Here is a 27,617-nt window from a genome sequence, read left to right as displayed (position 1 = left end):
CATGTGCACATATCCAAAGTCTGGCCACACCCACCACGGGATCTCCATGACGTAATTTGCGCATGCGTCGTTCTAGGAAAGATGGCGTCCGTATCAGAGCTTTACGATGTGGGCTGGGAAGGTAATAGGAAGACATTGGTTTTATTCATACAAGACATGCATGACTGTTAATAAATTCATCCTGTGAAGTCAAAGCATGCTGTTATCTCTTAGTGTGGTGTGTAAACGACAACTACAGGAAGAACGCAGCTTCTTCATATGACCTGCAAGCTAGCGCTAGTGCTGTGCTAGGCTAAACAGCTGATCTCATCCGAGCTTTGTTAGTTTAATTATGTTGATTGTATCTTTCTATACGTGATCGGGGTCTCACGGCAATCTTTAGTGTTTTATCGTTTGTGTTACATGCAACAAAACACAGGATGTTGTGAGCTAGATAGTTGGATGGAGCGTCGGTTAGCTTCAGAGGGTTAGCATGTTAGCTCCCCGAGAGAATGGATGATACTATAACGCATCATCATGTCTGAAGCTTGGGTTAACAAGTATTATAACGATTCTGGGATCGTTGAATCGTATTTGCTCCCTTTAGTTAATACAAGTGAATGAATTCCATGTGAACTGCACGTCGCTTCGTGTGACAATACACTGTCAAGTCTACATCGACCATTGATGTCATTCTGACTAGATTATGAGAGGGATCTCGAAAGGGATCCTGAAATATAGCATTACCCCTACACGCAATTTCCGGCACTTTTATCCAATGAGCTGTGTACCCAAATTAAGAGTCCCGTGAGCGAAAACATGACGAGGATAAGTGATGACAATAATACTTGGAACGGGGGAAATATATGGAGTTTTTAGGACAAATGTGACCTCGAATGCCCCCCCCCCCCGGCCGCTGAATGCATGCTGCTCTCGCCAATAACGCTAATGTGGAGCATCCCATACAGGCGATCCGTCTGAGATTACAAGTGCTGGGAACGAGGTTAGATGTCTCCATAGGATATTATTTGCTCATACAAGATGTACCAACTGCATCACAAAAGTATCCGTAACACAAGCCGTAGCAGAATACAAAACAACTAATAACAAACAACAAATCTAATGAGACCATCATCAACGATGTATCATTCAACTCTATTAGCATTTTGTATTTGGTTCTTGATAATTAATTTAGTAATGCTATGCATAGTAAATTGTAGTTGGCATGTTTTCCAACTCATGTGGGATTATGCAATTGTGTCATCCGTTAGATGTAGGATAACTGATAACTGAAGTCAAAAACATTATCCTATAGAACAATATTTAGCAGAATGACTCAAGCCCATTCCTGTCGTTCACAGAGATGAGAGACAAGCTTCGTAAATGGAGAGAGGATAACTGTCGAAATAGTGAACAAATCGTGGATGTTGGTGAAGAACTCATCAGCGACCATGGATCTAAACTGGGAGACGACGGTAAGTCCTTCTAAAGTTTAACGATACATGCATAGGCCTGACTAAACAGAACTGACATTTTGATTAAATACATGGCTGCTTCCGTGTACAATACTTTTCATTATTAATCATTAATGCGGGCCACCCAGTGAGTGTGCTACTGACTGCACATATATACACATATTAAAATATGTCAGACACAATTAGGATGCATTACAAATTTAATAAAGCCGGAATCATTTTCAGGCTGTGAATAATTCAATAGGGGTTTATTGAGAAAGTAATACTCGCAGTGGAGATTAAATAACCACAAGATGACCTGAAGTTAAAATCCTAGAAAAACAATCAAGCATGTGTTATGCAAATATGATTTATTCTGGGCTAATCTGTGCATATGCATAACACATGCTGACGGCTCTACAAGAGGAGAGTTTGTACTGGCATTTTGTTTTGTGGTAGCTAGTCTTACTTGCAGAGTTATTGCTCTTCAAACACTATCCAATGCAAACATTCTTAACATAACTAAAATCGTACTTCCTTTATACAAGTCTAGAGTTGTTTTGTTTTTCAATGCTACATGCTGCATTAACATACAGTGAGTCGGCTATTGTTGTAGTTGCAAGCAAAATAAAATGACATCCAAGTATCTTTCTTCTGGCATACATTGGTTCTGAGTGGCATGAGGGAATGCCCAGCATCTAATTTATACAAATAATGATGAATGTCTTTCAAATCTCTCAACACGTCTTGGCCTCCATATTTATCTTGCAGCCATGTAGTCAGTGTTTCCTTTTGTAAACATATCAAACCTAGGCCTACATTTCCATTATAATGACTATCCTGTAAAAATGCCTCACGCACACTTGTTATGATTCATAAAGTCCTCATACAGAGGAGAATAAACAGTGAACATGCAGTGGTTTTATTCTCAGCAGCTTTTCAACTGGCTGTTAAACAAGATGGCACATGAAACGGGTTGGAATAATAAAAAATATGAAAATATTGAAATGCGTGTGTTTCTGGCACAATCAGTTTCCCTGGTGGCGCTGGGTTTGCTTTTCAATAAGAGCGCCTGTCCATTCAAGATATTTTCTGACTTCACTGTCAAAACGAGCTTTTCAGATTTTTCTTATTAATCCAATTATTTGGCTTTAGTGGTCGGGCCATTAGTCAATCCTGTTATACTAGCCGACTGAGTGAGTGAACATTTTATTTCTAACCGCCATGCGGAACATGAGATGTGGGGCTGGTTAATGAGGGAATCCACCAAGGTCGGCTACAAACGTGATATATATATTGGATGATGAATAGCAAGGATGAAGTGATGAAGATAAGCATTGTACAATACAAGCACATTAACCACAATTATTTATTAATTTTCTGTACTCCAGCATCAGTTATTTATTTGCTATCAATATCAGTAGGGCTATAGTCAACCAAATAAAATATTGGCAGACTGAAATTCTAAGAATTGTACGACCAGTCGATGGGGAAAATCACCCATAAAATGACTCAAAGCCTATCGAGTATTTAACACAAAATATGTCTTAAGATGATCTTGCTACGTACTTATTACTACTTAATTATAAGTCAATATACTTTTTTGTCAACCATCTAAACAAATGCAGCCAGGCCGACAGCTTTTTTGAGTTAATGTTCAGTAAGTTATGACTAGGATTCTTCTTTATGGGCGCGTTTAATTTGTGAAAACCAGGTTGTATGGACCTCCCTGTTTTATAAGTCTTAGTGTATCAAACCCTATTATTATTACAATCATCATTCTTTTTTCATCATTTTCTGTGTAACACAGGCCATCACTCAAAATGTAAAGCATCATTCTGCATATCTCCTTCAGTAATAGATTAAGAAGTTCCACCTAGAAGTTACCTGAAAGTAACGCAAGCGATTGTCAGACCATCGATTTGGTCAAACAAGTGCACGTAAAACAACCAATTTACCAACTGACTAGAACTTGACATCCCTACAAATTTAGAATGAGAAGATTTTAATGCAGTTTATTTTAGCTTGAAGAAAATAGGAAATCGATGAATAGAGAAAATTGACTTTCAATTGGAGGGTTGCTAGTTTATTTCTTCGTTCATGCTTTGATCAACTGTCTGCTCTCTTATCGAGGTAGTAATGGTATTGTATTGTTGACACCACTGCACGTCTGTCTGGCAGACAAAATACAATGATGAATTCCGCTTCCCAGAACACAGCTTTATAAATGCAGTCCATTTACCCTTCACTAACTCCACGGTTTTGTATGTTCTCTTTGCATTTTCTCTGTCTAGTTTGGATTATTTACGAGCAGGTGATGATCGCAGCGCTGGACTGCAGTCGGGACGACTTGGCCATGGTAAGACTCGAAGTTATCCACTGGATCAGGGACATTATACGTTACATTTTAGACTATTATCATACTATTGTTTGATATAAACTCCACACAATTTAAAAGGCTTCGAAATGCTCTCTATAATACACTTCTTCTCTACAATTATGGTAACGTTTTCACTTAATCAGCATTGGTTTTCTGGAATCAGTTCTCCATCGCATCGTCTGTCTGGCTGCCAGAGTGAAAACAGGAGGACCAGATGTCAGCTGCCTGATGGAGCTGAAGAAGGCGATCCCTCGAGTAGACTTTACACTTCACTCGGCCCAAGACAGTGCATGACAATAACCATGCCTCCCCTCTCACGAATATGTGCAAAACATGGGGATTCTGAAAGAAAACAACCAGAAACCTGCTGGGCAGAGCGCTGCCTCCCACTTTCTATCGTAGAGGCAGAGCCAGCTGGCCCTCACGGGGTAGCATGCCAGCATTACATTAGCCCTCCTCTGTCTCGGTCCGCGATGTTAACCTCTCCTCCCACCCGACATCAACGAGGAGGTGAAAAACCCTGTGTGTCCGTATTCTGATACGTAATGCATGGGGGCCGCTCCAGCGCCATATTTCTTTTTTTTTTAATGCCTTCGGGCATGACAATGGTTCCGGCAAGGACCATTGTGCTAAGCGGGGGGGGGGGGCAAATTTAGTGGAAGATGAAGTAAGCTGCAGCCAACTATAATTGCCTGTTTTGTGCCCACATCCTTGCAGACCTGTCTACAGGAACTGAGGAAGCAGTTTCCAGATAGCCACAGAGTGAAGCGATTATCGGGCATGCGGCTGGAAGCTTTGGAAAGGTAAGCATCGGAGGCCGAGAGAAAACCAAATGTGGAAAAGATGGCGTGGGGACACAGCAGCACGCCCTCGGAATTGTATGCCTAACTGTTTGGGAAGGCTGGAGGACACGGCTCCGTGAGCAGATGTTAAGTGGTAAAACGTAATGTGTATGTGTGTGTGCGTGTTTATGTGTGAGAGATGGAGGGAGAGAGAGAGAGAGAGAGAGAGAGAGAGAGAGAGTGAGAGTATGTGGTAGGGTGTGTTATGATTTGGATCACCCGCAATTGCTTTGGAGGGAAAAAAAAGGGTTCAGGACCAAGCAAGGGTTAAGTCCTGGGTAGTCCTGTGGCCTTTTAGCCTTAGTGAGGGATTCCCGGGAAGGAAGTGGTCAGACCCCACTGTTATTCTGGGGGTCCCTCAATCTTTGCCTCTCTTTTATTTCTTAACCTCTCTCTATTGCTCTCTCACTCTGTTGTTTTTTTCCTTATCTTTCCCTCTCCCTCTCCCTTTGTGTTTATTTATATTTCGGTCGGTGCTGTGAGCGCATCCTTTTAGCCCGCTCAGATCACCGCAATCAGACCTTCCCCCCCCCCCTCCCTAACTTCCCTCCCTTGTTTTATTTTTAAATCTTCGATTCATAAAAAAGGAAAGCGTAGTGTATGAGCGAGGAGGATAAACAGAGATATTTTGGTAGTGACCGAGCTGAGGTAAGGCCAATTCAAGCTGTTGACCGCCTCTCACACATTCCCAGTGTGGATCGCGGTCGCTGGTTTATCGGTAGTGTCAGACTCTGTGTGATAATATGAGCAGCCGCTCTGCCTTTGTCAAATAAAATGAACGCTACGCTGGAATCTAATTGTCAGCAGGCGTGTAGCTCAACATGAATGACACTGCTTCAAACAACACACACACACAGGGTCCTTAAGTAAATAAAGCAAATCAAAGTGGCTCAGGAGTGGTTGCCTGGTGCCATCTGAAATCTCCCAGAGTGTGTCTGAGTAATAAAGTGATTGTGAGGTTTCAGGGCAGCACTGGAAGTAGAGCCTGTTCTCCACTAATAGGAACCAGAGTAGCTTCTGTCTTTTGAAGGTTGTGGGTGGGGCCCGTTTTGATCCTAGAATCCCAGTTTAGACTCCTAAAAGTATCAGTGCTGCTGATTGCCCCAATAAGAAGTTGTTTTTTAAGTTATCCCTCAGTTCCAAATTGGGAAAGACAAGTCAAGTGCATATGGACTCCCAACGCCCAGATTATTCCACCATGTGATTGGATGTTTACAGCTCATAACTCCAGCCTAAATCATTTTATACATGTCCATGTGGTCCCACACTGATGCTTTGAGACAAAATGTTAGATTCCTGTTGCTTATCAGGTTCACATGTGTAGGAAGAGGGGTTTTCCTCTGAGTCGAAGCGCAGGCACCCAAACAACCCCCTCCCACTGGACTGATGTAAAACAAGAGAGATTTCAATTGTTTAAAGGTGAACCCAAGGTGGACACAATCAAAGGTGAATACAATCTGCAGGGCCTGTGTGCTTTGTTCATATTGATTTCATGACTCATGGTGAGGTGATATAAGCACCTCACTGGGTCCTGCCGCTCCAGCAACAAGTTAAAGTTTAATGAGTGTTTATTTCTCTCTTTGGAGCGCTGCTGGTCTCTGCCCGGCCTCAGCGTAATCACAGGGATAATATGCAGTGCCGTATGGAGAAACCCGATTGCCCTGAACTATTGTTTGATTTCACATTCTACCTCGCTTTCCCTGACTGGTAACTCTTGATTACAAAAAAAAGTAATGCCTTTCCTTCGTTTGAATTTTTTTTTTTCTGTCAAGGTACGACGAGGCGACCAAGTACTATGAGGCAATTCTGCAAGACGACCCCACGAACACGGTGAGAACGGGCTGGGAAATGGTGCACTTAACAGATGGCTCAGTAGTTCCTTTGGTTTGCCTCTGTGGTTCCTTCTGACCTTCCTTGGCGGGCCTTGAGTTGGCCACAGCTAGTTCTCCTTTTTTTTGGCCTCAGGGCCTGAGTTTGCTGAAGTTGAACTTCCCGTTGGCCCTTCTTGACCTCTGTCGCAGCACTGGTGCTCGCTCTCTCACCAGCGTGCCTGACAAGTGTGTAGAGCCGAGGGGAGGGTGTGTGATGGGGGTGATTCACCGTCTGAGTCAACGTCGGACTGACTCGGGGTAACTTAACAGTCTTAATGAAGAAGTGCCTGCCTTTTGAAGACTGTGATTTACTAGTCGGAGCCTTATTAACAGGTCTGTGCCCCTGGCCCCTACCTCCCCCGACTTGGTCTACCATCCCCCGGCCAAAACTTTTTTAAAGTATTGTCGTGGTTTTCAGCGTTTTTAGTACCCGCATCTCTTAAAGTAAGTTATGATCAACAATAAACAACGTTGCTTTAAAGTGCCATTCGAGTAGATGGGTCAAAGAATGCAGGTGCTCCTAACACATTTAAGAGCGATTGGAAATAAGGGAGATAATCTAACATCAGGTAAAGAAAGATTTATGAAATAACACGACTGCAAAGAAAGTTAGGGAAAAAATTAAGCGAAAAGAGATAAAATAACCTGGTCCTCCTCGTTAAAGTCCTGTGAAAACATGTACATTTTTAGTTTCTTGTTACAGAAAAATCCCACGGGACCATCTTGCATGCACTGAGGCCAACAAAGGAGTGATATGTTCTCCCTCTCTTAAACCTACGCCAGAGGTCGAGTTGCGGAGGTCTGAACACGTTGTCTGGGGATTCTTGTAGCCGACAGGTTAAAAAGAGTTACATTGCATTACATTGGGAAAAATAATCCAATATACTTGAGATAAAATCACGGATGCACTTCTCTGCTATCTTGTTGCATTATCGTAGTTTGGTTTGTATAGTACAATAACAGTGACCAGGTCGACATAGTGAACAAGACTTCACTTAAACCAGAGTCTTGGATTACGCCAAGACCTTTTACTTTTGCCTGCTTTCCAGAGTCAGATTCCATCTGCTGGTAAAAAGAGTACGCTTTAAGATTGGGCATCTCTGTTGCTGCCTTGTTTGATCTTAAGAAGTTGTTTTTTTCTATTTAATTAGGTGAGTAACTTTGTGCTGTCGGATGACATCAGCCAGGGGAAGACATAGAATGAAATAAATTTGTTGTCCCTCAAGCATGATTGACGAGAACAACCTGCTGGTTAAGGATCCCCAGGGTGAACAGACTATTCTACAAAATGAAAGACTCTCAAAAGCAACCACATCATTATTTAATTTGGCAGTATATATTTTTTAAGACATAATCGTGCTTGTCCAACACATGGACTTGCTTTAGGAATATTGAGTCTCTCCTTTTTTTTCTCTCTATTGGTAAAGTGCTTGGATATTTGTTCTTTGGATGCCACGTGAAGATTCCCCAGTTCATTGACTATCTGTTTTAAACAAATGGAAGTCTTGCTTACAAAGTCAATAAACCTTACTTTGCTCCGATGCACTCCCCCCTCCCCTCCTGCACTATGGAGTAAAGCGAATGCCCCCCTCAGTTTCATAATCTCTCCTTGTGGCTTAGCTGCCATCCCCGTAATGCCTCTTCTGTGTCAGTCTCACCTTTACGTTGGCCACGACTGTCTGTATGTTTATTTTACCCTCATGTTGCTGTTGGAGCTGAGGAATCCTAATGCCAATCTGGTTTATTTACCTTCATGAGGTATAGCTCTGTAGTCATTTTTCAATTACAAGCTTTAGAGCCGTATACTTTGTTCAGCATTTAGCTTTTATAAAATACAGGTTAACGAGCATTAGGATTTTCGAGAGCTATATGGATTAACTTTACTATATGTATATTTTAATCTCTTTACACACCTTACACATGCTTTGCCTAACAAGGAACGACGCAACTTGGATTACAACTTGGCAACAGCAAGTTGATAACGATTGAGGGATGAACTCTTGTGGATTCAAAGACAGTGAGGCTGATAGACTTTTAAAGTATCCTAATCTACAGGAAAGGGTTTGTCACATGAAGGTCACCGCCGCCATGGAAATTGTTGTTGCAATCTGAAGAAGGCCCAGGATGTTGGCGTCGACACTACCCAGTGGAACACCCCGGGAAAGGGAGTAGCCCGCTTTCTTTTTCAATCCAACCTGCACAACCATTTTCCCACAGTCGCACTGGGTGTAGTTTTGGAATACTGAACCTAAAGTCATCCTTGATCACCTGTCCCGGAGCGAGGGTTACCTCCGGGTGGGTTCTCCGACATGTTCTTCAGGCCCGGGCTAGAGATCGGCCCGAGTAAAGGCGGAAAATTGGCGACCGTAAGGAAGACTTGCGAGGCATCCCAGCATGAGCAGCAGAGATTGGAAACGGAGTTGTTGTAATTACAGGCTGTGGAATAGATGTGGTACCCATTAACCAAAATTGTTGAATCAACAAAAATTGTTCAAGGATTTCTTTGCCATGGCGGTGTCCAAAAAATATCTCAAACTTGTAGCCCTTCCATTCCTTGCTATGTTCCAGTACCTACAGCAATGATCTGGAGAATGTCTCGTCTGCCTCTGTGTAAATGCATTTTTTTTCTTGCATTACTTGTGCTTTCGATCCGTGGAGCATTTTCGATATTTTTTTACAAGCAGCCAACTGACTAAATCGTTGAGTTCGTATTTGAATTCTAACCCTGTCATTTCAACCTAATTGGTTTGTGTACGAAGCCAGTGTTTCTCAAACAAGACATTTGTGGTCTGAAAATATACCACTGCGGTTGATTTGAAGGATTATATAATGTGAAATATTTTGTGCCAATCAAGTCAGTGTTTGCAGGGGTCAGGTGCTCTCAAATGTCTTGGCAGAAACGGGGCTTCTCTTTGAGAATAATTCAACACCATTGTTTAGAAGTCTATTGACGATATGGCCAATAGTTCTACTTCTCTAGTAGACTGTGTGTCTCGGCAGACCTCAGCCATGCAGTCATGCTGTGATGCTGCGTTACTTTATACAGAACATTAGGCCTGTAGGCCGTACAGTCATTTTTGGATGTGTTATTTTATACAGAGCATTTACTATGTAGGCTGACTGTCATGTTCTGATGCCTTGTTGCGTTATCGATAACATTTGGCTTGTAGGCCGTACACTCAATTGGGATGCAAATATCCTCCCTTTTCTTTTAAGGAGAATTAAAAAGAATAAAGTCCCAGACAACAGTAGGGCGAGATCCATTGCCAGGTTTTTTCTGGATCATTAGTTAGGAGAAAGGAGGAGGGCGCAAGAGAGGAGCGGTTTGGAACTGCTCCGTGTTTAATAAAGTGCCGTGTGACTCTCTGGCCTACCAACTTCCATATGTTGTTTCTTTCAACCCCAAGTATTCTTTGGTTTCCAATCTCAGTGCTGGTGAGAAACGGGTGGGGTGACGGTGGAAGGGGTGCATAAGTGTGAAAATTGACATTCAACAGGACTGGTCTCCTAGACCGCTTTCCAGCGTCTTTTCCGGTAATGGACAGGAAAAGAGGCCACATGCTTATAATTCAGACAAAATGAGCCTGAAAATCATAGTTGAACATTGAATCTCATTTATGTAATGCACCCCATGCTCAATGTGTCACCGCTGTTTTACACTCAGATGTTTGAGAAGGGTAAATAATTGTTTGACCTTTCCATGTTCCCCATTGCTTTTTAACCGCACAGCATATTCAACTAATTATCTCTTCCAAATTGACTTCAGACCACCCTCTAGCATCCACTCCTCTCCTCTCATCTTCTTAACAACCTTGCACATTTCTTCAAACATTTTAATGAATAGGCCCTAATCCTTGACGATAGAAGTCCTATTAGCCCTCTTATGACAGGCTCTGTGTGGCCCTTTCCCATAAGAGAGCTGCGGGTAGCAAGCCCAACCCAACCTGCGCTCCGTGAAGGCAAAGGTCCCGGTGCCCCTCTGCAGGTCCTACTTGTGATGAATAGAAGTGGATTTCTTGTGACGTCGGTGTCAGGAGTCCCAGATTTACAGCCCCCTAGACATGACTCATACGTAGCCCTCGATGGGTTTGGTTATTGGTGTGGGGGAGAGAGAGAGAGGAAGCCTCACTCTGTCAAGTGCCAGTCCATAAATAAAACGAGCTGTGGCAAGGGGCCGTCCACTGCTAATGGAGAAGCTGCGTCTTTAGCTTTTCAGGCACTACTGTGGGGAAGGGGAAGAGGTTGGAGGGGGGGGGTCTGGAAAAGTTTGTTGGAGCAGCCGTAATACGCAAGATCCTCGATCAGATTGATGAGAATCTAATCCGCCCTAGGTCACTTGCAACATCAAACGAAACGGAAAGCAATTTTGAGTCCGATGGAAGTTGGGGCAGAGGCAATTCCAAATGCATGCAGGGCACGCAAGCAATGGGTCCGGAATAGAATCAAGTTATTTTTTTCCCATAAACTAATCCCATTTCGACTCTGCTGCTAGGCCTATCTTCCCAAGCATTGACTCGTATGTTTGCGTATCTATGAAGCCGTTCCCAACCCCTTCAGCCATGGCCATTAACTACCCCTAAGGATTTGCTGGTGTGGGCTGATATTTAATTGCAAGCAACAATATTCATTGACTTGCGATCGCTCACGATAAACAGTGACGGCCCACTCCCTTCTCGCACAGGGAGATGCACACATCCATGCACACACACACAAAGTTCCACATGAATCACTATTTCAGTGTTTTCATAAAATGCTTCTTGTTTTTACCATTTAATGGTGGGTAGATTATGAGACACTATAAAAATGTCCTTGGCATCGCTGTGGTAGATCCTGCACTCGCCCCCAGAAAAAGCCATGCAGGGATTCTGTAATGTTGCGTTTGTGCCCATCTACAGGCGGCCAGAAAACGCAAAATCTCCATCCTTAAGGCCCAGGGGAAGCCAGCTGAAGCCATCCGTGAGCTCAACGAGTACCTGGAGCAGTAAGTGTGACCGTAAAAACATGCTTTCTGTTTGATTACCATGTCGGTCCAACCAAAACCCTGTCCAACACTAATCAATCCTTATCACGTTGTTTTAGACGTTCATTCAAGGGTCAATGCATCATCCATTGTTGTGTTTTGTTGCAGGTTTGTTGGGGATCAGGAAGCGTGGCATGAACTCTCTGAACTCTACATCAACGAACACGAGTAAGGCACCCCTTTCCACATTCAAAAATACAAATATAGAAACAAGCATGGAGGAGCATGAAACAGTACCCCGACAGTCGGAGGCAGAACAAGATAAACAGAAAAGCAAATCTCAAACAAGCTGAAAGAGTCTCTAGTGTGCGAATATGTGAAGCTCATTCTGGACAGCCGTTTATTTTGACTGCGTCAGACTTGGGCATCCACACATGCGGTGTGTGTGGATGTATGAGGCTCTGTCTGAGCAGCGGTTTATATTAAGATACAAAACGAGTATCACAAAGTTGCCGTGGGATATATCACGCCTCCCTCCTTCCTATTAGGTTGAATTAGGTTGAACACTCATCCCTTAACACAAATTTTTTTTTTGCGCATGTAGTCTTTTAATTAAAGCTGATCAGTGGGTTCAAATACAAGTTAACAACGGACCTGTGGACGGGCTGAGGTACGCCAAGTTCTTGTTTATTGGATATCTGTTGAGGCTAAATAGCGCATGTCTTCATCGTCGGTCAGTCTACCTGGCCTGATGGCTTGATCTGAACAATCCCAACAATGGCAAGTCGGTCGATTGAATGGAAGCCCTTGCAGTGTTTTGTCACATCGTGTAATAGGATTTCGAACCCTTAAGCCCTCTTCTCCCCTGCCTACGGGATCCAGAGGAGATCTCCGCACCCCTGCTGATATCTGTGTTGCCAGGGTGAATCGTTCAGGGATTGTCACCTTTAATCCCTCCCAGCCCCCTTAATTATCTGGGGTTTAGAAGGCAGTGAAGCATCATCCCAGTCAAATTGTGCACATTTGACATGTGTGTGGGAGAGAGCGAATGTGTGTTCACGCTGGCTTTACGGTTGCCCCGGTGTTTGGCGGTGGTGGCTGGAATGTTCAGCGCGGTGAGAAGGCTACTTATTGGATGTTTCAGAGCTTTTGTCTGTTGGGCTTTATTGCTGTAGCAGCCAGAGGAAATCCAGGGGTGAAGCGATTATCTCCCAGCTTAGCCCAACACGTCTAATATCACACCATTCACTCCCACGGGCCCTTATCTACGGGCGTGTCAATTTCTTTTCATTGTTTTCTTTATTTTGGGTGACAAACTCCCTTTTTTCCCTCCTCCACTTCCGGACGGCATGGTATTATCACCTCTTTTCCACAATGGTCGAGTAGGCCTTGTGTGTGTGTTTGAGAGAGGGAAAAGAGTGACGGGGGAGGGCGTGGCTGAGAGGGAGTGGCTGCTGTTTAATTCCCAGGAGAAGGTGCAGACATTTTTTTTTTTGACCCCGCCAGGGAAAACACGGAGCTGATGGAGGAGTGAGGAAGAGAAATAAACTCTCGCATGCGCACGGCTCTCTGGGAGCTCGATAATAAACAAAGCGCTCTCTGTCTCTGGACGGCCATTGTTGGGGTTCCCGCCAGGCGTCAGCACTAACACATTAAGACCGTAATTAATAGCCACAAAGCCTGCCTCTCTCAAAACAATCCACATGCCAGTGATGTTTAGACTGTCTCTTTGCCATCAATGCACACAACTGGCGAGTTTGTGCCGCATGTGTCTTGCAGGATTAGCCACCGAGACTAGTTATTTGAAAGAATATATAAAGCAATTTGCAGGCTCCATTGACAGTTTTGTATCTGCATGCTTGCCCATCTTTTTTCTTTTTTCGGACGTGCAGACAGTTTGATCGTTGTATAGCAAATGCCCACCCCTTGGACGTGCAGACCGTTTCTTCCTTCCCATGCACCATTAAAAAAGAAAAAGGCTCCAGACAAGGTTTTGAGAGGAGAACGATAACAGTGGGTTTTCGAGGGCTCAGAACAAGGGTAGGCTAGGTTAGGGCTCTGGACCCGTTACAGGGCTCTGGCTAATGGCTGATGCAACTGGCACTGTTGTAGACTGGGGCCACTGCACAGGCACATCTGAAAGTATTTATGTGGAGGAAGTGGTAATTGTAAGCAGCCCCCATCCTTCCAAGGGCCCCTCCTCACCAGGAACGACCCCTCCTGATTTCCCTCATTGTTGCCACCTTCTTTCCTCCGAATGCCGCCAACGTTTTGAACTTAGCATTCTTTACATGCTATTATTTGATCCTTCATATCTTGGCCGGCAGCTCGTTTGCGTCACAGCATTTATCTTCCTTTCTCGCTGCCAATGCAATTACTATAAATGATCTATCCTGATCCGTAGTTGTGAAGCAGGCAGAATCACACAGAGTTGGCCGGCCATAACCACTTTAGAAAAGAAATCACATCACAAGGCATTGGATGAAGTGAAAATTCTATCAAAAAATGAGATGCAGTGAAATGGGATAGCCTCCTCTCCTTCTGATTTGTTTGGTCGTGTTTGCACGGGGTCGTGTGCGGCCGTGCGTCAGATCTTCTGAGTGGCAGCTGGATTAAGCGTGAGGTCAACAGCTCAGCAAGTCTGCGGAGCAGTGATCTCATCCGAGCGGGCAGGCACGGCGTGCCAGGCCCTCGCTGTAGCGCTGACCTCAGGAGGACAGTTAACTGCACATTAAAGGCTGAAAATGCACACAGACAGACAAGATTGATCCTCGCTGCCTCCTCCCTCCCCCTCCCGTCCTCCCCCTCGCCTGTAACGTCCCCCTCTTCGGCCTCCCTCCAGAAAAGGAGAGGGAGAACCAAAAGCTCACTAGACTGGCGGTTACCTACGCCAGCTGTCTGGCTCAGGAAGGCCTTACGGTAGGCCTGTTAACACGGTTAACGTCGCGGCAGCGGAGGGAAACCTCACCAGAGTGTCGTAGCACAAAGCCCAAGGCCCTCGCGGAGAAGCGAACCGCGATTTAATGCAGCCTTTTTCTTCACGCACATTTATTCCTGTGGATTTATGGGGCAGCCAGACCTCCCGCTTCACGGTTGAGAACCTCCTCTGAAGCATCACTCTGTTGACGGCCCAGAGATGACGCATCCACAGCTGTATCAGACTGACACCTGTTTTTCTTTCCTTTTTTTTCCCCGCCACCGACACCATAGCTACGGAAAGGCCGCGTTCTGCCTGGAGGAGCTGATGATGACCAATCCACACAATCACTTGTACTGCGAGCAGTATGCTGAGGTAGGTTTACTTCGCCCCCCCACCACCACCACCACCACAGTGCCTGTTTGTCTTTCACCCGGTAGGCTAGCCCCCGCTTTGTGTCGTCGCCTGCGTCACGGCAACTCACCGTTATACGCGTTCCACGGGGAGCGCCACGGGACGTTTATTATGACACTGAAAACAATGATGTCATCGTTTACGAGGGAATGTGGTGGGTCGACGCTAGCGTTCGTCATCGAGAGTTGAAGCGCAGCTATTTAGTTTTGGTTCGATCGAGCCATCGGCCTCGCCGCCGGAGCACCCTCCATTAATTATTACGGTTGAGTTTCCCAGACGAACCAAGACGTCGGCTCATTAGCCGCGGCGCTAACGGCTCCGGTGGAGCTGAGGGGTAACTGTGAAATCTGAACGAGGCCCCCTCGGTGGGATCGCTCCCTCCTCGGTGACCCCGAACAGCGGCCCGGCCCCCTTCGCCTCGTTTAAACGTCCCCGGGACCACGTTTATGTGTTTTCTTTTTTAATGTGAGGGTGCTTTATTATTTTGTTGCTCATTCAGACGTCATGCTGTCATTTTGTGAGCTTCCCCTCAAGGCTCATTGCAGCCCTTTTAACGCCTTCTCACACAGGTGAAGTACACCCAGGGGGGTCTGGACAACCTGGAGCTGTCCAGGAAGTATTTTGCCCAGGCACTGAGGCTGAACAACCGAAACATGAGGGCGTTGTTCGGGCTGTACATGGTGAGTAGCCGTTCCCCGCGTGAATGATTTGAGGGCAAAGAGAAGAGAGAGCAGAGGAATGGGAGAAATGAAAAAACAAAATATAAAAAAATGTGGTGCTGCAGCTGGAGAACACTCCTTCTGACTGTGGTTTGTCAAGGCTCCTGAGGTGTGTCTCTGTGTTCGTGTGGTGATGGGGGGGGGGGGGGGGGGCGTAGAAATATTTCATAGACGGGTCTACCTACTGCTGACTCAGACTGAACTTGAAGTCTACCCTCGTGGATACGTCTATTTTAGTAGTAAGATCTGTGTAAATGAATGGGACAGCAAGTTAATGAGGGAAAAGTGTCCACTACTGCTAGTGTTCTGACATTGGAAAATGAAGCAGCCAGATGCCTTTTCATTGTGGGGGGGGGGGAATAGTTCTGCGTAAATGGTCCTTTCATCTGTGTATTTGTTTAAACAGGATGTTGTCCATTAGCACCAATACATCATGTGTAAGTGAGCCCTGACATAAAAACACAAATGGAGTGTGTTTGGGGGGTGGGGGGGGGGGGGGGGGGCGATGTTCCTGTGGGTGTGTGTGTGTGTGGGTGGGTTTGCGTGTGTGGGTGTGTTGGTTTTATGTGGACCAGGGGGGTGGGCAGCGGCAGCAGCGCCCCGACACACACAGACCCACAGTGTTTCCTCTCCGCGGGTCCTGGGATCCTTCAGCTCGTCCAAACACCTCATGCCAAGACAGGCCCACAACACGGGCCCTTCTGAAAGCACTTATGATGCTTATAGGTGTAGGCAGCGTGTGCAGGAGGACCCCGGCGAGGCAAAGCAGAAACACATTGTGGTCCTGGTCCCAATCACGCTGGTCCGGAGACAGAGTAGGCCTCGGCGCTCCCCCCCAAGACCCCCCCCCCCCCCGCGCCCCCGCCCGCCCTGACAAGTCCTCTGCTGACACATCTGGTCTTTAGCGGAGGCTTCAGGTACGAGTTGAGCCTCTGGTGGGTGAGCGGAGGGCATTTGTTCCGTCTTGATTGCGCTCCGCGGCAGCGCTGCAGCCCCAGACAGGTGCGCAGGGGTTCAGCGGGGGGGCAGCCGCCGTCCCCCCACCGCCCCGGGGGGAAAAAATTAAAATAACACAAACGGTCCCGGTGTACCGTCACGATACTGGGAAGGGCAGGGCTACCGTGACAACGCACCTGGGCGTGGCCGGTCAGACACATTCCCGGGGTTTTTCCCTGTGTCGTCACCGACAAACGCTCGCCATCAGAGGGATAGCCCGTCTCCCCGGGCATCGCGCTCGTTGTTTTACGGCACCGTTAATAGAAAGGGAAAAAACTAAAGCTGGGGCGGAAGGCAGTACCAGGTCGATTTATGTCGAGTTAAGTTTTCAGCACGTTGCGAGGGAGGTCTTTGAAGCGTGGGCCCGCTAAGCCCTCTATGGTTTTGGCTGCGGGGAGGATGGCAGCAACATGGGAAAGACATGGGATTTGTGGTTCTCGAGGGGAGAGCGCAGGCCAGCCAGAGAGCATGATTCACACGCCGCTCTTCCCGCCGCAAGCCGGCCTCCCCCCCCCCTCCTCCCGCTTTTTATTTTTTTTGTTTTTTCATATTTTTGCGAAGACATGCTAGGCCCCTTTCATCGCCAGGAGTCCAAAGTGTCAGAAAAATTAGGGGTTCCTTTCAGTGACACAGCACATCAGGCGACGCTGGAACCAGAAAAGAGCAGCTGGAGGTTTTAACATACAGGGCCATTGTAACGCTCACTTTTTCCCCCTCCTTGTCAACACTATTTTCTGCTCGCTTGTCGTAGGGCTTCGCTTTTTCCTGACATTGTGCCACGGTGACTGGTGAGGTGGTACACGGGGCCCTGGCCATGCCCATTTATCTCCATTTCCCCCCCTCTCACTTTGATCCGGAGAGAACATCTTCGTTTTATAACCGTCCCACTTGACTCCTCTTTTATGTCTCCCCACCGCCTCCCTTCCCTTCCAGTCGGCGAGCCACATCGCTGCCAGCCCCAAAGTCGGTGCCAAGGTGAAAAAGGACAACATCAAGTACGCCGCCTGGGCCGCCAATCAAATTAACCGAGCCTATAAGGTGAGTCGAGGGGGGCCAACTCTCGTCCATCCCGTCTGATGTGAGGGAGCACACGGTTCCTGCTTTATGACCCCTGTCATCCTCCTGCCTCTGCACCCCATAAGTCTCCCGAGACCCTCTGTGTTTGCGCCTTTCTGCCGTTGCATGTACGAAGCACAGCAGCACGGTCGATTCTGTGATCGTCCTTCTGCTGCATTCGCTACACGGCGGAGCTCGTTTCATTAGCCTCTCATTGCATGTAAATATGATTTTTATAAAAAGGATTTCAGCGCCACGTATTTACTCCCGAAAGAACCGGGACTCTTCGACTTAAATCTGCTCCAACCACCACCACCCGAGCAGCAGCACACAACCCAGTTGATCTCGTCCCTGCACACTGAGGAGACTGACAGCTTAGCCCGTGTGATCCGATGGCCCTCTGAGCACACTGGGAGCAGCTGCACGAGTGGCTCCACGCCACAAATGAATCACCCTAATCTGAAGACAGCTTTTGTAAAATCAGACGGCATAATGTGGGGAGCGTGCGCGCAGGGGGGGGGGGAAGGTTTTGGGAGGCAGCACACGGCTCAGATGGTATCACTGAAGTCCCTGTTGCCACGGCAGCGTATGTATTAATAAACACTGAACAGAAATCGGTGTCGCGGCAGATGCGCTCCGACAGGCTAAACTCTGGCACGGCGTGTCGGGCTCCCATGCAGCGAGCGGCCTCCCCACTGTGACGGCAGGGGTCCACATGTCACCGCGCTCAGCGCTCCCCTGCGCCTCCTGGGGCGATAACAGGCGGCTCTCCGCCGCAACGCACACGCACACACAAACACACACTAGCTTTGAGGCGAGTGTAGAGGATCGTGTTAGATCAGCGACTTTATACGCTTGTTGACTCGTCTTCAACAAGCCACACAGCCTCTTGGGCATGGAACTGTTGGAGTAAACCCGCAGTAAATCTTTAGTGCAATAGGAGGGTCTGCCCCACTTCCATCCACCAGGGATCTATACTACCCCAATGGGGTTGTGTTGGTGCCATGTGCACGTGCACGTGTGCCTGATTGCTGTGGTGGTATTTAGATGGAGGGATGGAGAGATGACGAAGGCTGTCCCATCTCTGCCCAGCCCACACCTCCCTTAGATGAAGGGCAGGCCAACCTGTGGGCCCAGGTCCCCCGTTGGTGGGGCCCCGGTTCACCAGCCCTGCCGGCTGCTGTTGGGCCAGTGCTGGCTGATTGATGGGCCCCTTTTTACAGGGTTGCGTGTGTCAGTCGTCCGCTTTTATGACTATGTGCGTCTTGGCTTACTGGCTGTTTGTAATTTCTCTGCGTGCGAAAGAGGCGGGCCGGGACGAAAGACGTCACAGAGAGATCATAGCTGAGGAAGGCTCCTGCAATGACTAATAATAAAAAAATAATTTTATTTAAAAATGTAATAAAGGAATATAATTGATCAAGGCTCGTTCACAGGTAAAAATAATACAGGTTAAAGATGTGTGGTTGGAATCGAGAAGGTGTGTCTGAGAAAGAGAGCCAGAGAGAAAGAGCCAGAGAGCCACTGAGCAAAAGGCGGACAGAGGGATGTGGCGTAACAGGAGGGGGTTGTGGAGCGGTACTGCCCTACTGCCCCTGCTCGCCGACCAGATCTCCCCATTAGCTCCTCCGTCACGAATCCCCTACCCCCCCCCCCCCCCCCATCCCCCCCACCCCTGCCTCATCCTCCACCCCCAGCCCCGGCATCATGGCGCTGTTATCATCAGAGCTCTCTAAATAGACGTGTGTGCTGTCTGGGTCGTTCCCATGAGCGGCGCTGGACTTAATGTGGCGGTCTCACCTCGGGCCGAGGAGATAATTGACTACCGGGCCCGAGGTAGTGGAGCATTAGGCCCCGCGTTGGAACAAGCTGATGGCTGTGACCGCACCGTCCCCACACGCGCACCTTCTCAAACCGAGGCGCACACACACACACACACACACACACACACACACACACACACACACACACACACACACACACACACACACACACACACACACACACACACACACACACACACACACACACACACACACACACACACACACACACACACACACACACACACACACACACACACGATCCTCACATGCCCGAAGACTTGCAAACACACTCGGACACGCACACAAACACTCCCACTATATTGGGATGGATGACTCACACTTTGAAATTACATAGGCTAGTCTTACACCTTGGCCAAGAGTTACATTTTAGTTTGCCAACCTAAAGAAATGTAAAGGGGGGGGGGAGAAAGTAGAAAGCTGTTTATGAATCGTGTTGCCTGATGTATACATCTGTATGCATGCATCTTGATAAACACTTCTTTACTGTAAAGCTTAGAATATAGCCCTCTTCTTTTTTGTGGTGTCCAAAAAGTCAGAAAATTGTAATGTTAATCTGCTGTTCTGGAAGGATGGCAAATATGGTTTTGGTACAAAGTGTGTGTGTGTGTGTGTGTGTGTGTGTGTGTGTGTGTGTGTGTGTGTGTGTGTGTGTGTGTGTGTGTGTGTGTGTGTGTGTGTGTGTGTGTGTGTGTGTGTGTGTGTGTGTGTGTGTGTGTGTGTGTGTGTGTGTGTGTGTGTGTGTGTGTGTGTGTGTGTGGTGCTCCAGAGCCATGCATAATGATACTGCCTGCAGAGAGCTCGTAGCGCACAGTCCCACATCTCTCCCCCAGTGTCCAGTCTGTCGTGCGGTCTACACTTGGTCAACGGCAGCAGATGTTGCTTGTCTGTGCGCCGACACAAACACCCCTTTCTCCCTGGATCAAAGGACTTGGCTTAATATGTGTGGCCTGATTGGCTGTTTGAACACCAATTCTTTAGTGAGTGCAGGATTTCAAATTTGAAATAGTCTAAACCACAATAGGGCATTCCCTTTGGAAAACTATATTGGATGCGACAGAAATTCCAGAGGTTATTTTTTGGTAACAATTTTTTCATTTGTTTTTCCTTAGAAATGTTGTTTTTGGTTAATAATACAATAGAGGAATGGGTCCTCGAACGACGGGGAGCAGAAGGCAAGCAGACATTCTTCCAAACATTATGTTTTTCTACTGCTCCGCTCCCTTTGTTTTGGTTGTTATTTGCAAAACATCGCCTCGCTATCGGCTGGCGAGCGCCTTGGCGTAGATTAAATCTCGAGATCCACATATGTTACAGTGTCGGATACATCCGATCATGCAGAACGGAATGAATCTGGACTCCACCCCACTAGTGGCTACGGTACTAGATTCCGAGATGGAAGGCCCTGGCTTCATATCCCGCGTCCCTGCAAGCATCGTTATGCAAGACGCCCAAACCCCAACCTGGTCCTCGGCTACCTGTACCCGCATGTATTCCAAGCCAGTTCATGAGGACAAGACGCATCCTAAATAACTTATTATTCCATTGTGCAATGAAAATATTGAACGTATTGCGATAAACTCTGCTTACCACCCTACAAGACGCCCAGCGTGAACGTCGTTCAGGTAGACATCGAGGTAACACACAGAGGCAGAGATACGCACATTTCGGTGCTTACTTTACCGTCAAGGAAAGAGCTCAGGAGTGCAGAGGCAACTCTGCGTTGCCTGTTCTGTGCAGCCGTCCTGAGTCCACGTCTTGAACACTGCTGGGTCTGTGTGTCTCCAGCGCTCTTGGCTCTCAGCTCTCAGCGCTGGCCCTGCTGCTGCTTCTAGCGGTACAGTGTCTGAATTGTAAGAGATGTTTTCTGTTTTGGCTTTTTAGTGAAGCGTGGTTTGGGTGTATGAGGTTATCATTGTGTGTGTGTGTGTGTGTGTGTGTTCCCCCTCACTTGGCTGAGAGACGCAATGAACTGATGTTTCTCTTTTCCTTTCCCTGCCCCATCCCTCCTCTCCTTCTGTCACCCCCCCCCCCCCTCCCCACACCCTTCTCATCCTGTCTTACAGCTGGCCGGCCGCGGCACCAAGGAGAACAAATGTTCCGTGAAAGCTGTGGAGGAGATGCTGGAGTCCATGCAGATCACCATGTCTTAGGACACCCTCGTCCACGTCACTCCTCCCCACCCACCCACCGCCCCTGTTCCACACAGACACGTTAACACACACACTCACACCCCCACTCCATGCAGACAAACTGAGCAACAACGGGTCGCCTTGCATCACATCGCGACCGCAGCCAGGTCTCAGTACTGTCCCGGAGTCAGTACCTCAGCTCAGGTTGCTGTCCTTGATAACGATGCCAATTGGAGGACGTTGATTCAGCGTCGAGGGTGTGTTCGTCCACGCTTGATTTAATATCTAAAAAGTGACCAAACGTGCTCCGAATTAGTTTTGTACGATTAACTCAGCTTACAACAATGTGATAATTTTTTTGTGTTTTTCTTTGTCCTCTCCCAAGAACTGCTGTGCTGTTTTGAACCCTCATGTATTTTAGGTTATTTGATTAGTTAATGTTCTTGTGTCCAGGTGTTGGCACACATGTGAAATAGAAGGATAATATAGGCTGTAAAGGGTATTTATAACAAAGAGGAGAAACAACAATCTTGAGGCACCCCCTGTACTGTGAGGTCGCCTAACTGTCTGTAAATTAAACATTTCTATCTGAATAAAACGTTTTCTTTTTTCCTGTCAAGTATAGATCTCTTATTAACAAATTGCATTCAGAAAAGCCTCCAGTAGTTTATTTGGAGTCTGTCATCTGAAAGCTTTATGTGAATGATCCATACTGTCAAGGAAACCAGTTTTGGTTCATTGTCCTTCCAGCTCTGTTCTTGGTACTGTTGCATCCTCTGGTTCTGACTAACAGTGACAACCAAGCCTACTAAGTTGCATAGGAGAGGCCCTGGCAGGGAGATGGCCACGCATCCAGCAGGGAAATCCCGTTGTACATGTTACTCGAGGACACTTAGTTGGACGTACTACTAACAATGATGGAACCCCCCCCCCCCCCCCCTCATTTTGGTTTGAGCTTCTAAGAAAATGCATCCATATATGTGAGTGTCTTTTCAATGATCTTGGAATATTTCTAATGGCAGAGGAATAAAAAGAAACATTATTCCGGTTGGAGACAGCTCTGGTTTGCCATGCTACAAGCATAGCACAGTGAATTACTGTGATGGGGAATTACTGTTGACCCAAACGTCCAACAACTACAGTTCTCACTCATCCATGGAGGGTCATCTGGTACTCCCATTTCTTTTGTTTAGGAAATTGTGGAGCAATTGTCTCATAATTTCACTCTTGACACGGATGGAAAACTTAGGGCAGATTTTATGATCTCTTGGACAGCGTCTAAATTTAAGAGGTCACAAGCTCATAGCATTGAATTGGAATTCCCATTTTTGCCAGGTTTTTTTTATGTCTGTTGGCCTTGGTCACTACATGAATGAGTCCATGTTTGACTTTCCTCACCAATTTTGCGGAACCAATGAAAGCCATGAGATGTCAGAGTTTAACTATCGGAGTGGTTATATTATTTTACAGGATAATGCTGAAGCTCAATGAAGCTTTTGAAGGGGTACGAGATGAAAGAAGATGGATCCTTTGTGGATCATTTTGGTTCCCAGGCAACTAGTGCTGTACTTTGAGGGGGGCGGGAAAGAGTCGTTGGGGACGTATAAAAAGGGGAAATGGAGATTGTCAATCAGTTTGATGGTACCACTGATCATAACTTGGGGAGCTTGACATAAAGTGCTACTTACACTAAGGCAATAGTGCCATCTATGGTCTAGATGGAGAACTCAGATGAAACAGCTTTAAAATATGACTGATCAAACTTGATTGACGCCACGTCATTGTAGGGCCTCGAAGCTGTCCGTTTCTCTCAAACCTCCCAAAAAGATCTACGGCCATCTAAATATTCCCTTTCATACTGAATTGCAAACCGCAGACCAGTTTACCACCAACCAGTACGTAACAACAGCTGAACTACTGTTGCTTTGGAACGGAACACCAAGCAACCCATCCAACCCCAGTCCCTTCTTTAAGCATGCTCATATGCCATCCTCTACATCTGCCTCTACTGGACACAGCGGTCAACTCCAACCCTTGTACGATGAACAGGGGAAACTTCTCATTAGTTGGGTTTTGGGGGAGTTCATCCATTGGTTCCCTGTTATTCCACAGTATAGTTAGTTAATGGGGTGGCCTGGTCATCTGCAACGGCTGGTCGATGTCTGTGACGATAATCAGATCACAAAGGGACTTCACCAGGCCATCGACCTCGGCTGCCTTCTGCATCCGTATCGGGATGCAGAGGTTCATCACAGCAATACACAAGTTGCCCCTGGTCCTGCTAAATGATACATGCATTATGCATTGAATTTCATCCCTTTTATTTTTATAGTTATTTTCCCCACAACGGCTTCAGTCGCTTTACATATAAGGATTGTCAGGCGACTGGAGGTTTGGGAGTAATTGGTTTTTGATTAGAAGAAATTGGGTTCAAGTGGTGCTCTGCCGCAGGGCATTTTCCATGGGTTGAGGAAGAGAGGGGATGAGAGGCGTCGGCCAGCGCAGCCCGCTAGAGCGTTCAGGGCGAAGATGGAAGAAGTAATGACGGAGGGCGATGAGGAAACCGAGGTACGAGCGAAGGAGACAAAGAGGACGTTTGAATCCAGCACGATCTTGAGGGACAGCAGGGTGAGATGAGGGGGGGGGGGGGGGATACACCTTGAACCCAAAGGGGTCAGCGGATGGAGATACAGAGATACTGGAGATGCCGAGAGAGAAAGAGAAGAGTGGTAGAAAAGGGTACAAATCACTAGACGGCGCAGGCAGGACGGGTTCCCAAGGTAAGGGAGGGAGTGGAAAAGTAGGAACGGAGCTTCAGCATGGCCCATTCATCTCTGTCCTTTTTTGGGGGGTGGGGGGGAGGGGAAGAGACCGGCAGTGCTGAAGATGGATGAGGCATGCAGCGCTAAATCCTGCCCTGTCCGGTCATAGAGCCCGGCCTGGTGATGAAATAGGGTCTTGGCTACAAACAGGGCCGACCTGACCCACTCCCTTTTCCTTGGAACGGAGAGCCAGGAGACGAGCGAAGGAGCAATGGGGCGATGGATCCATCAAGTGACATCTTGACATCGCGTAGCAGAGAGACGTCACAAACCCGTCTGCCCGGCGAGACGTACAAATGAATGGCAATAAAAAGTCGTAGGCTACCAAGGGAGGTTATATAAACCCTTATATAAATTCATTACGTAGCCTGCTCCCTCCGAATACTTCTCCACGAGGCTTTCCGTTAGATTCACTTAGCGCTGTATATTAAACAGTGATCAATACACATCTGCTAATGCTTTGTGTCTCTATTGAGTTGCCTGAAATGTCATTCAAGAATGACTTACTTGTTTGTGGGTTCATTGCTCATCACAGACCGTGGGCAATGTCAGCATTGCACTGTAGCGTTGTAGGTCAGCACGTCATTTTTTAAACAATAGTTTGAGTAGTTCAATAAGTTTTACTGCTGTTGTACAATCACGTCGCTAAAGGATATCCTCTTACAAAGATTCAATTGTTGCAACGATTTCCTGCAAGAGTGAATCCTCAGAGCAAAGTAAGTGTCATTTGAGTCCACATGGATTCAGGTTGTATGCTATTCTGTAAAATACACCTATATAACAAAAAATACTCCCGGATAAACGTGTGTGGCCCTTCATGGCTGTCATCTTCATTTTCAGAAAACTAAATAAAATGACGGCATCAGCTCTGACGGCGTCTGCTCAAGAGCTCTGGCAGGAGACGGGTCGGCCGCATCACATTCTGTCTGCATGCTCTGTCGCAGCGCATCGCATGTGTCAACTCTCAGAGAGAGGGCAGAGGCACTGGCTTCAATAGACAGTTGTTCTCGCCAGCTCGTGCTTCACTGACCGCAGATCCCCCCCCTCATCTCCGAGTGTCTCACTCTCTCAGCCTTCAGGCACGCGGCTTTTCCCACACAAGACCCACGTGCGCAGCTACAACTTTTGTAGAAGAGGAGGAGAAGAACAGGCAGGATTGGCTACTGACGGAGCATCCTGGGTGACCGTCTGCTGGCCACCACGGAGAGAAGGGTTCTAGTAGCAGCGAGGCATGTGGAACAATACAACAGTGTGTATCAGGAGGGATCTTCACAGAAGGGTGGGTGGTGTGTGGGGGGGGTTCCAAAGGATATTTTCCCCAAAACCTTGAAACAGGCTTAAACATGTTGGCTGGGACTTTTCATACGAGGCGCTGGTTGTTTGGATAGGTTGTCTGTGGACCCACCGTTAGCCTCAAACAACATCACATCGGGTCTCGTGATACACAGGTTTGAGAGAACAATCGAAACGTCATGGGAGTTCCTCGGCGGGGGGCCAATTCTCATCCACTGCGTTGCGGTTGGACATTCCACCCCACAGTACACACACACACACACACACACACACACACACACACACACACACATTCCAGTACCTTTCAGCAGGGTGACGCCATATCTCTCAATGTCTTGATTTGATTTGGGAAATATTTTCTTTCATATCCGTCCTGCTTTTCATTCCCACCCGGCCCCGCCAAATCTGGGTTTCACCGGTATCATTATGATCCGCGTCCACGGGAGTCGTGGCTACGCATGGTTTAAGTAATCAACAAGGCCCTCATCAACCTTTACCTGCAACCTTATACCTTCATTCTGCTGCTGTATTGCCCATGCCTATTTTGTAAAAGGCCATCTTGGTGACATAAAGGTTAAACTATCTTTTTTTTTTTCTCCGCAGTTCTCAATGCCAAAATGATGACTGGCAAGCGGCGCAGAGTTTATGAAAATAATATTTTTGGTCTGTTAAGTTTGGCAGCAGTGGAGGGAGGGGGGTTTGGATGGGGGGTCTGTCTGTGGCGCACTCTGAGGCAGAATGACAGGCGCTGCTGTGGTCTCCCCGCATGCTTGGATTCCCTTTTCACCTCCCGCTTGATGAGACGTTACGCGCTCCGCTCCCCCTCAAACACCCCTTTTCTGTAGGGTTACTGTATTGCATCCTCCCTTACATACAGCAGTCAACCTGGATCATCCTTTAGGACCCTGACAGATGCTGTTATGTGACACACACACGGACACACACGCACACTAAAAGCACATATGAACCATGGGAGATAGTATTCTAGGGGCCGATAAAGATGGTGTGTAAATGGACTGCACTGTGTTATTGCCATATACAATTTTATGTGCGGTCACGCTAGCACACACACACACACACACACGCACACACACACACGCACACGCACACACACACACACACACACACACACACACACACACACACACACACACACTCACACGCATGCAGAAGTGAATACACAGACAGACATCTTCAGCGTAAGACTTGGCAGGCTGCACAGGCTGCCATCTGCTAGCGGGAGGAGGGGGTTATGGCAGCGGAAGAGCCACAAAGTAGCCAAGGTAATAAGCTGTTTGGTGATGAGTATCTCCCAGCACCTAGAGAGTCTCCGCAGCATTCCACAGTATTGGTCACGGAAGCCCATTATGAGCCCAGTGACATGCATATCCAATGAATGCAACTTTTCTTTTCTTTATTTGGTTTATTTTACGCTTGCACACAGAAGGTAAATTCGAAAATCGAGGCTTCAGGAGTCCTATATTGGAAACACGCGATGGGAAGGAAAAAGCGGAAAAAAGGAAAAGAGCCCATAGCAATTTTGAACAGAAAACTCTCATGAGAAATTTGGCAGAAAATAACTAAATTGCTAAATTTATGAGTTAGCCTTTTCAAACAAATTTATAACTATTAATACACTTGCCAGCATAAATACAAAACAGAAGGCTATAAATCCATTAGTTAAATTAGAATTTAATGAACGCTTTGTTCATCTGGCCTAAAAGCTAAATCATGCACTCCTAAGGAACACTCCCAAATATCCAGGTGTTTACAGAACCGTGAATTATACTTGGGACATGGTCATAGGTTCAATGTTGTTTTAAATTAGGTGAAATCCAGGAACAAATTCCGAAAACTAAATTCAGCCAACAATAATACCTGTCTTGCAGCTATTATAAGGTGAATTCTAATTATTTTATAAATCGCCAAATAATATTC

The 27,617-nt window shown here is 46.8% G+C and overlaps 1 protein-coding gene and 1 long non-coding RNA gene across 2 annotated transcripts; both read left to right on the top strand.

Annotated features, from left to right (window-relative positions):
* Positions 1–22,183, top strand: emc2 (ER membrane protein complex subunit 2). The gene is made up of 11 exons (XM_060064939.1): positions 1–121; positions 1,341–1,454; positions 3,728–3,792; positions 4,531–4,616; positions 6,428–6,485; positions 11,422–11,507; positions 11,655–11,714; positions 14,697–14,778; positions 15,387–15,497; positions 17,466–17,570; positions 21,499–22,183. The coding sequence occupies exons 1-11, from the start codon at positions 82–84 to the stop codon at positions 21,583–21,585; spliced, it is 894 nt and encodes a 297-aa protein (XP_059920922.1). The 5' UTR covers positions 1–81; the 3' UTR covers positions 21,586–22,183.
* On the top strand, positions 6,492–11,400 carry LOC132467584 (uncharacterized). The gene is made up of 2 exons (XR_009528031.1): positions 6,492–7,325; positions 7,678–11,400. It is a non-coding gene; the product is annotated as an uncharacterized LOC132467584 (long non-coding RNA).
* Positions 22,184–27,617: the final 5,434 nt, after the last annotated feature.

Source organism: Gadus macrocephalus, chromosome 11, assembly GCF_031168955.1.
Source record: "Gadus macrocephalus chromosome 11, ASM3116895v1".
In the NCBI taxonomy this organism is placed as follows: Eukaryota; Metazoa; Chordata; class Actinopteri; order Gadiformes; family Gadidae; genus Gadus; species Gadus macrocephalus.
Note: the sequence above shows the minus strand (reverse complement) of the source record. Positions and strands in the feature narration are given on the sequence as shown.

Excerpts from the sequence above, each read along its gene's own strand:
- emc2 (XM_060064939.1), top strand. The coding sequence starts at position 82 with ATGGCGTCCGTATCAGAGCTTTACGATGTGGGCTGGGAAG. Across the intron at positions 6,486-11,421 it reads AAGACGACCCCACGAACACG|GCGGCCAGAAAACGCAAAAT; the intron begins GTGAGAACGGGC and ends GCCCATCTACAG. Across the intron at positions 11,508-11,654 it reads CTCAACGAGTACCTGGAGCA|GTTTGTTGGGGATCAGGAAG; the intron begins GTAAGTGTGACC and ends GTTTTGTTGCAG.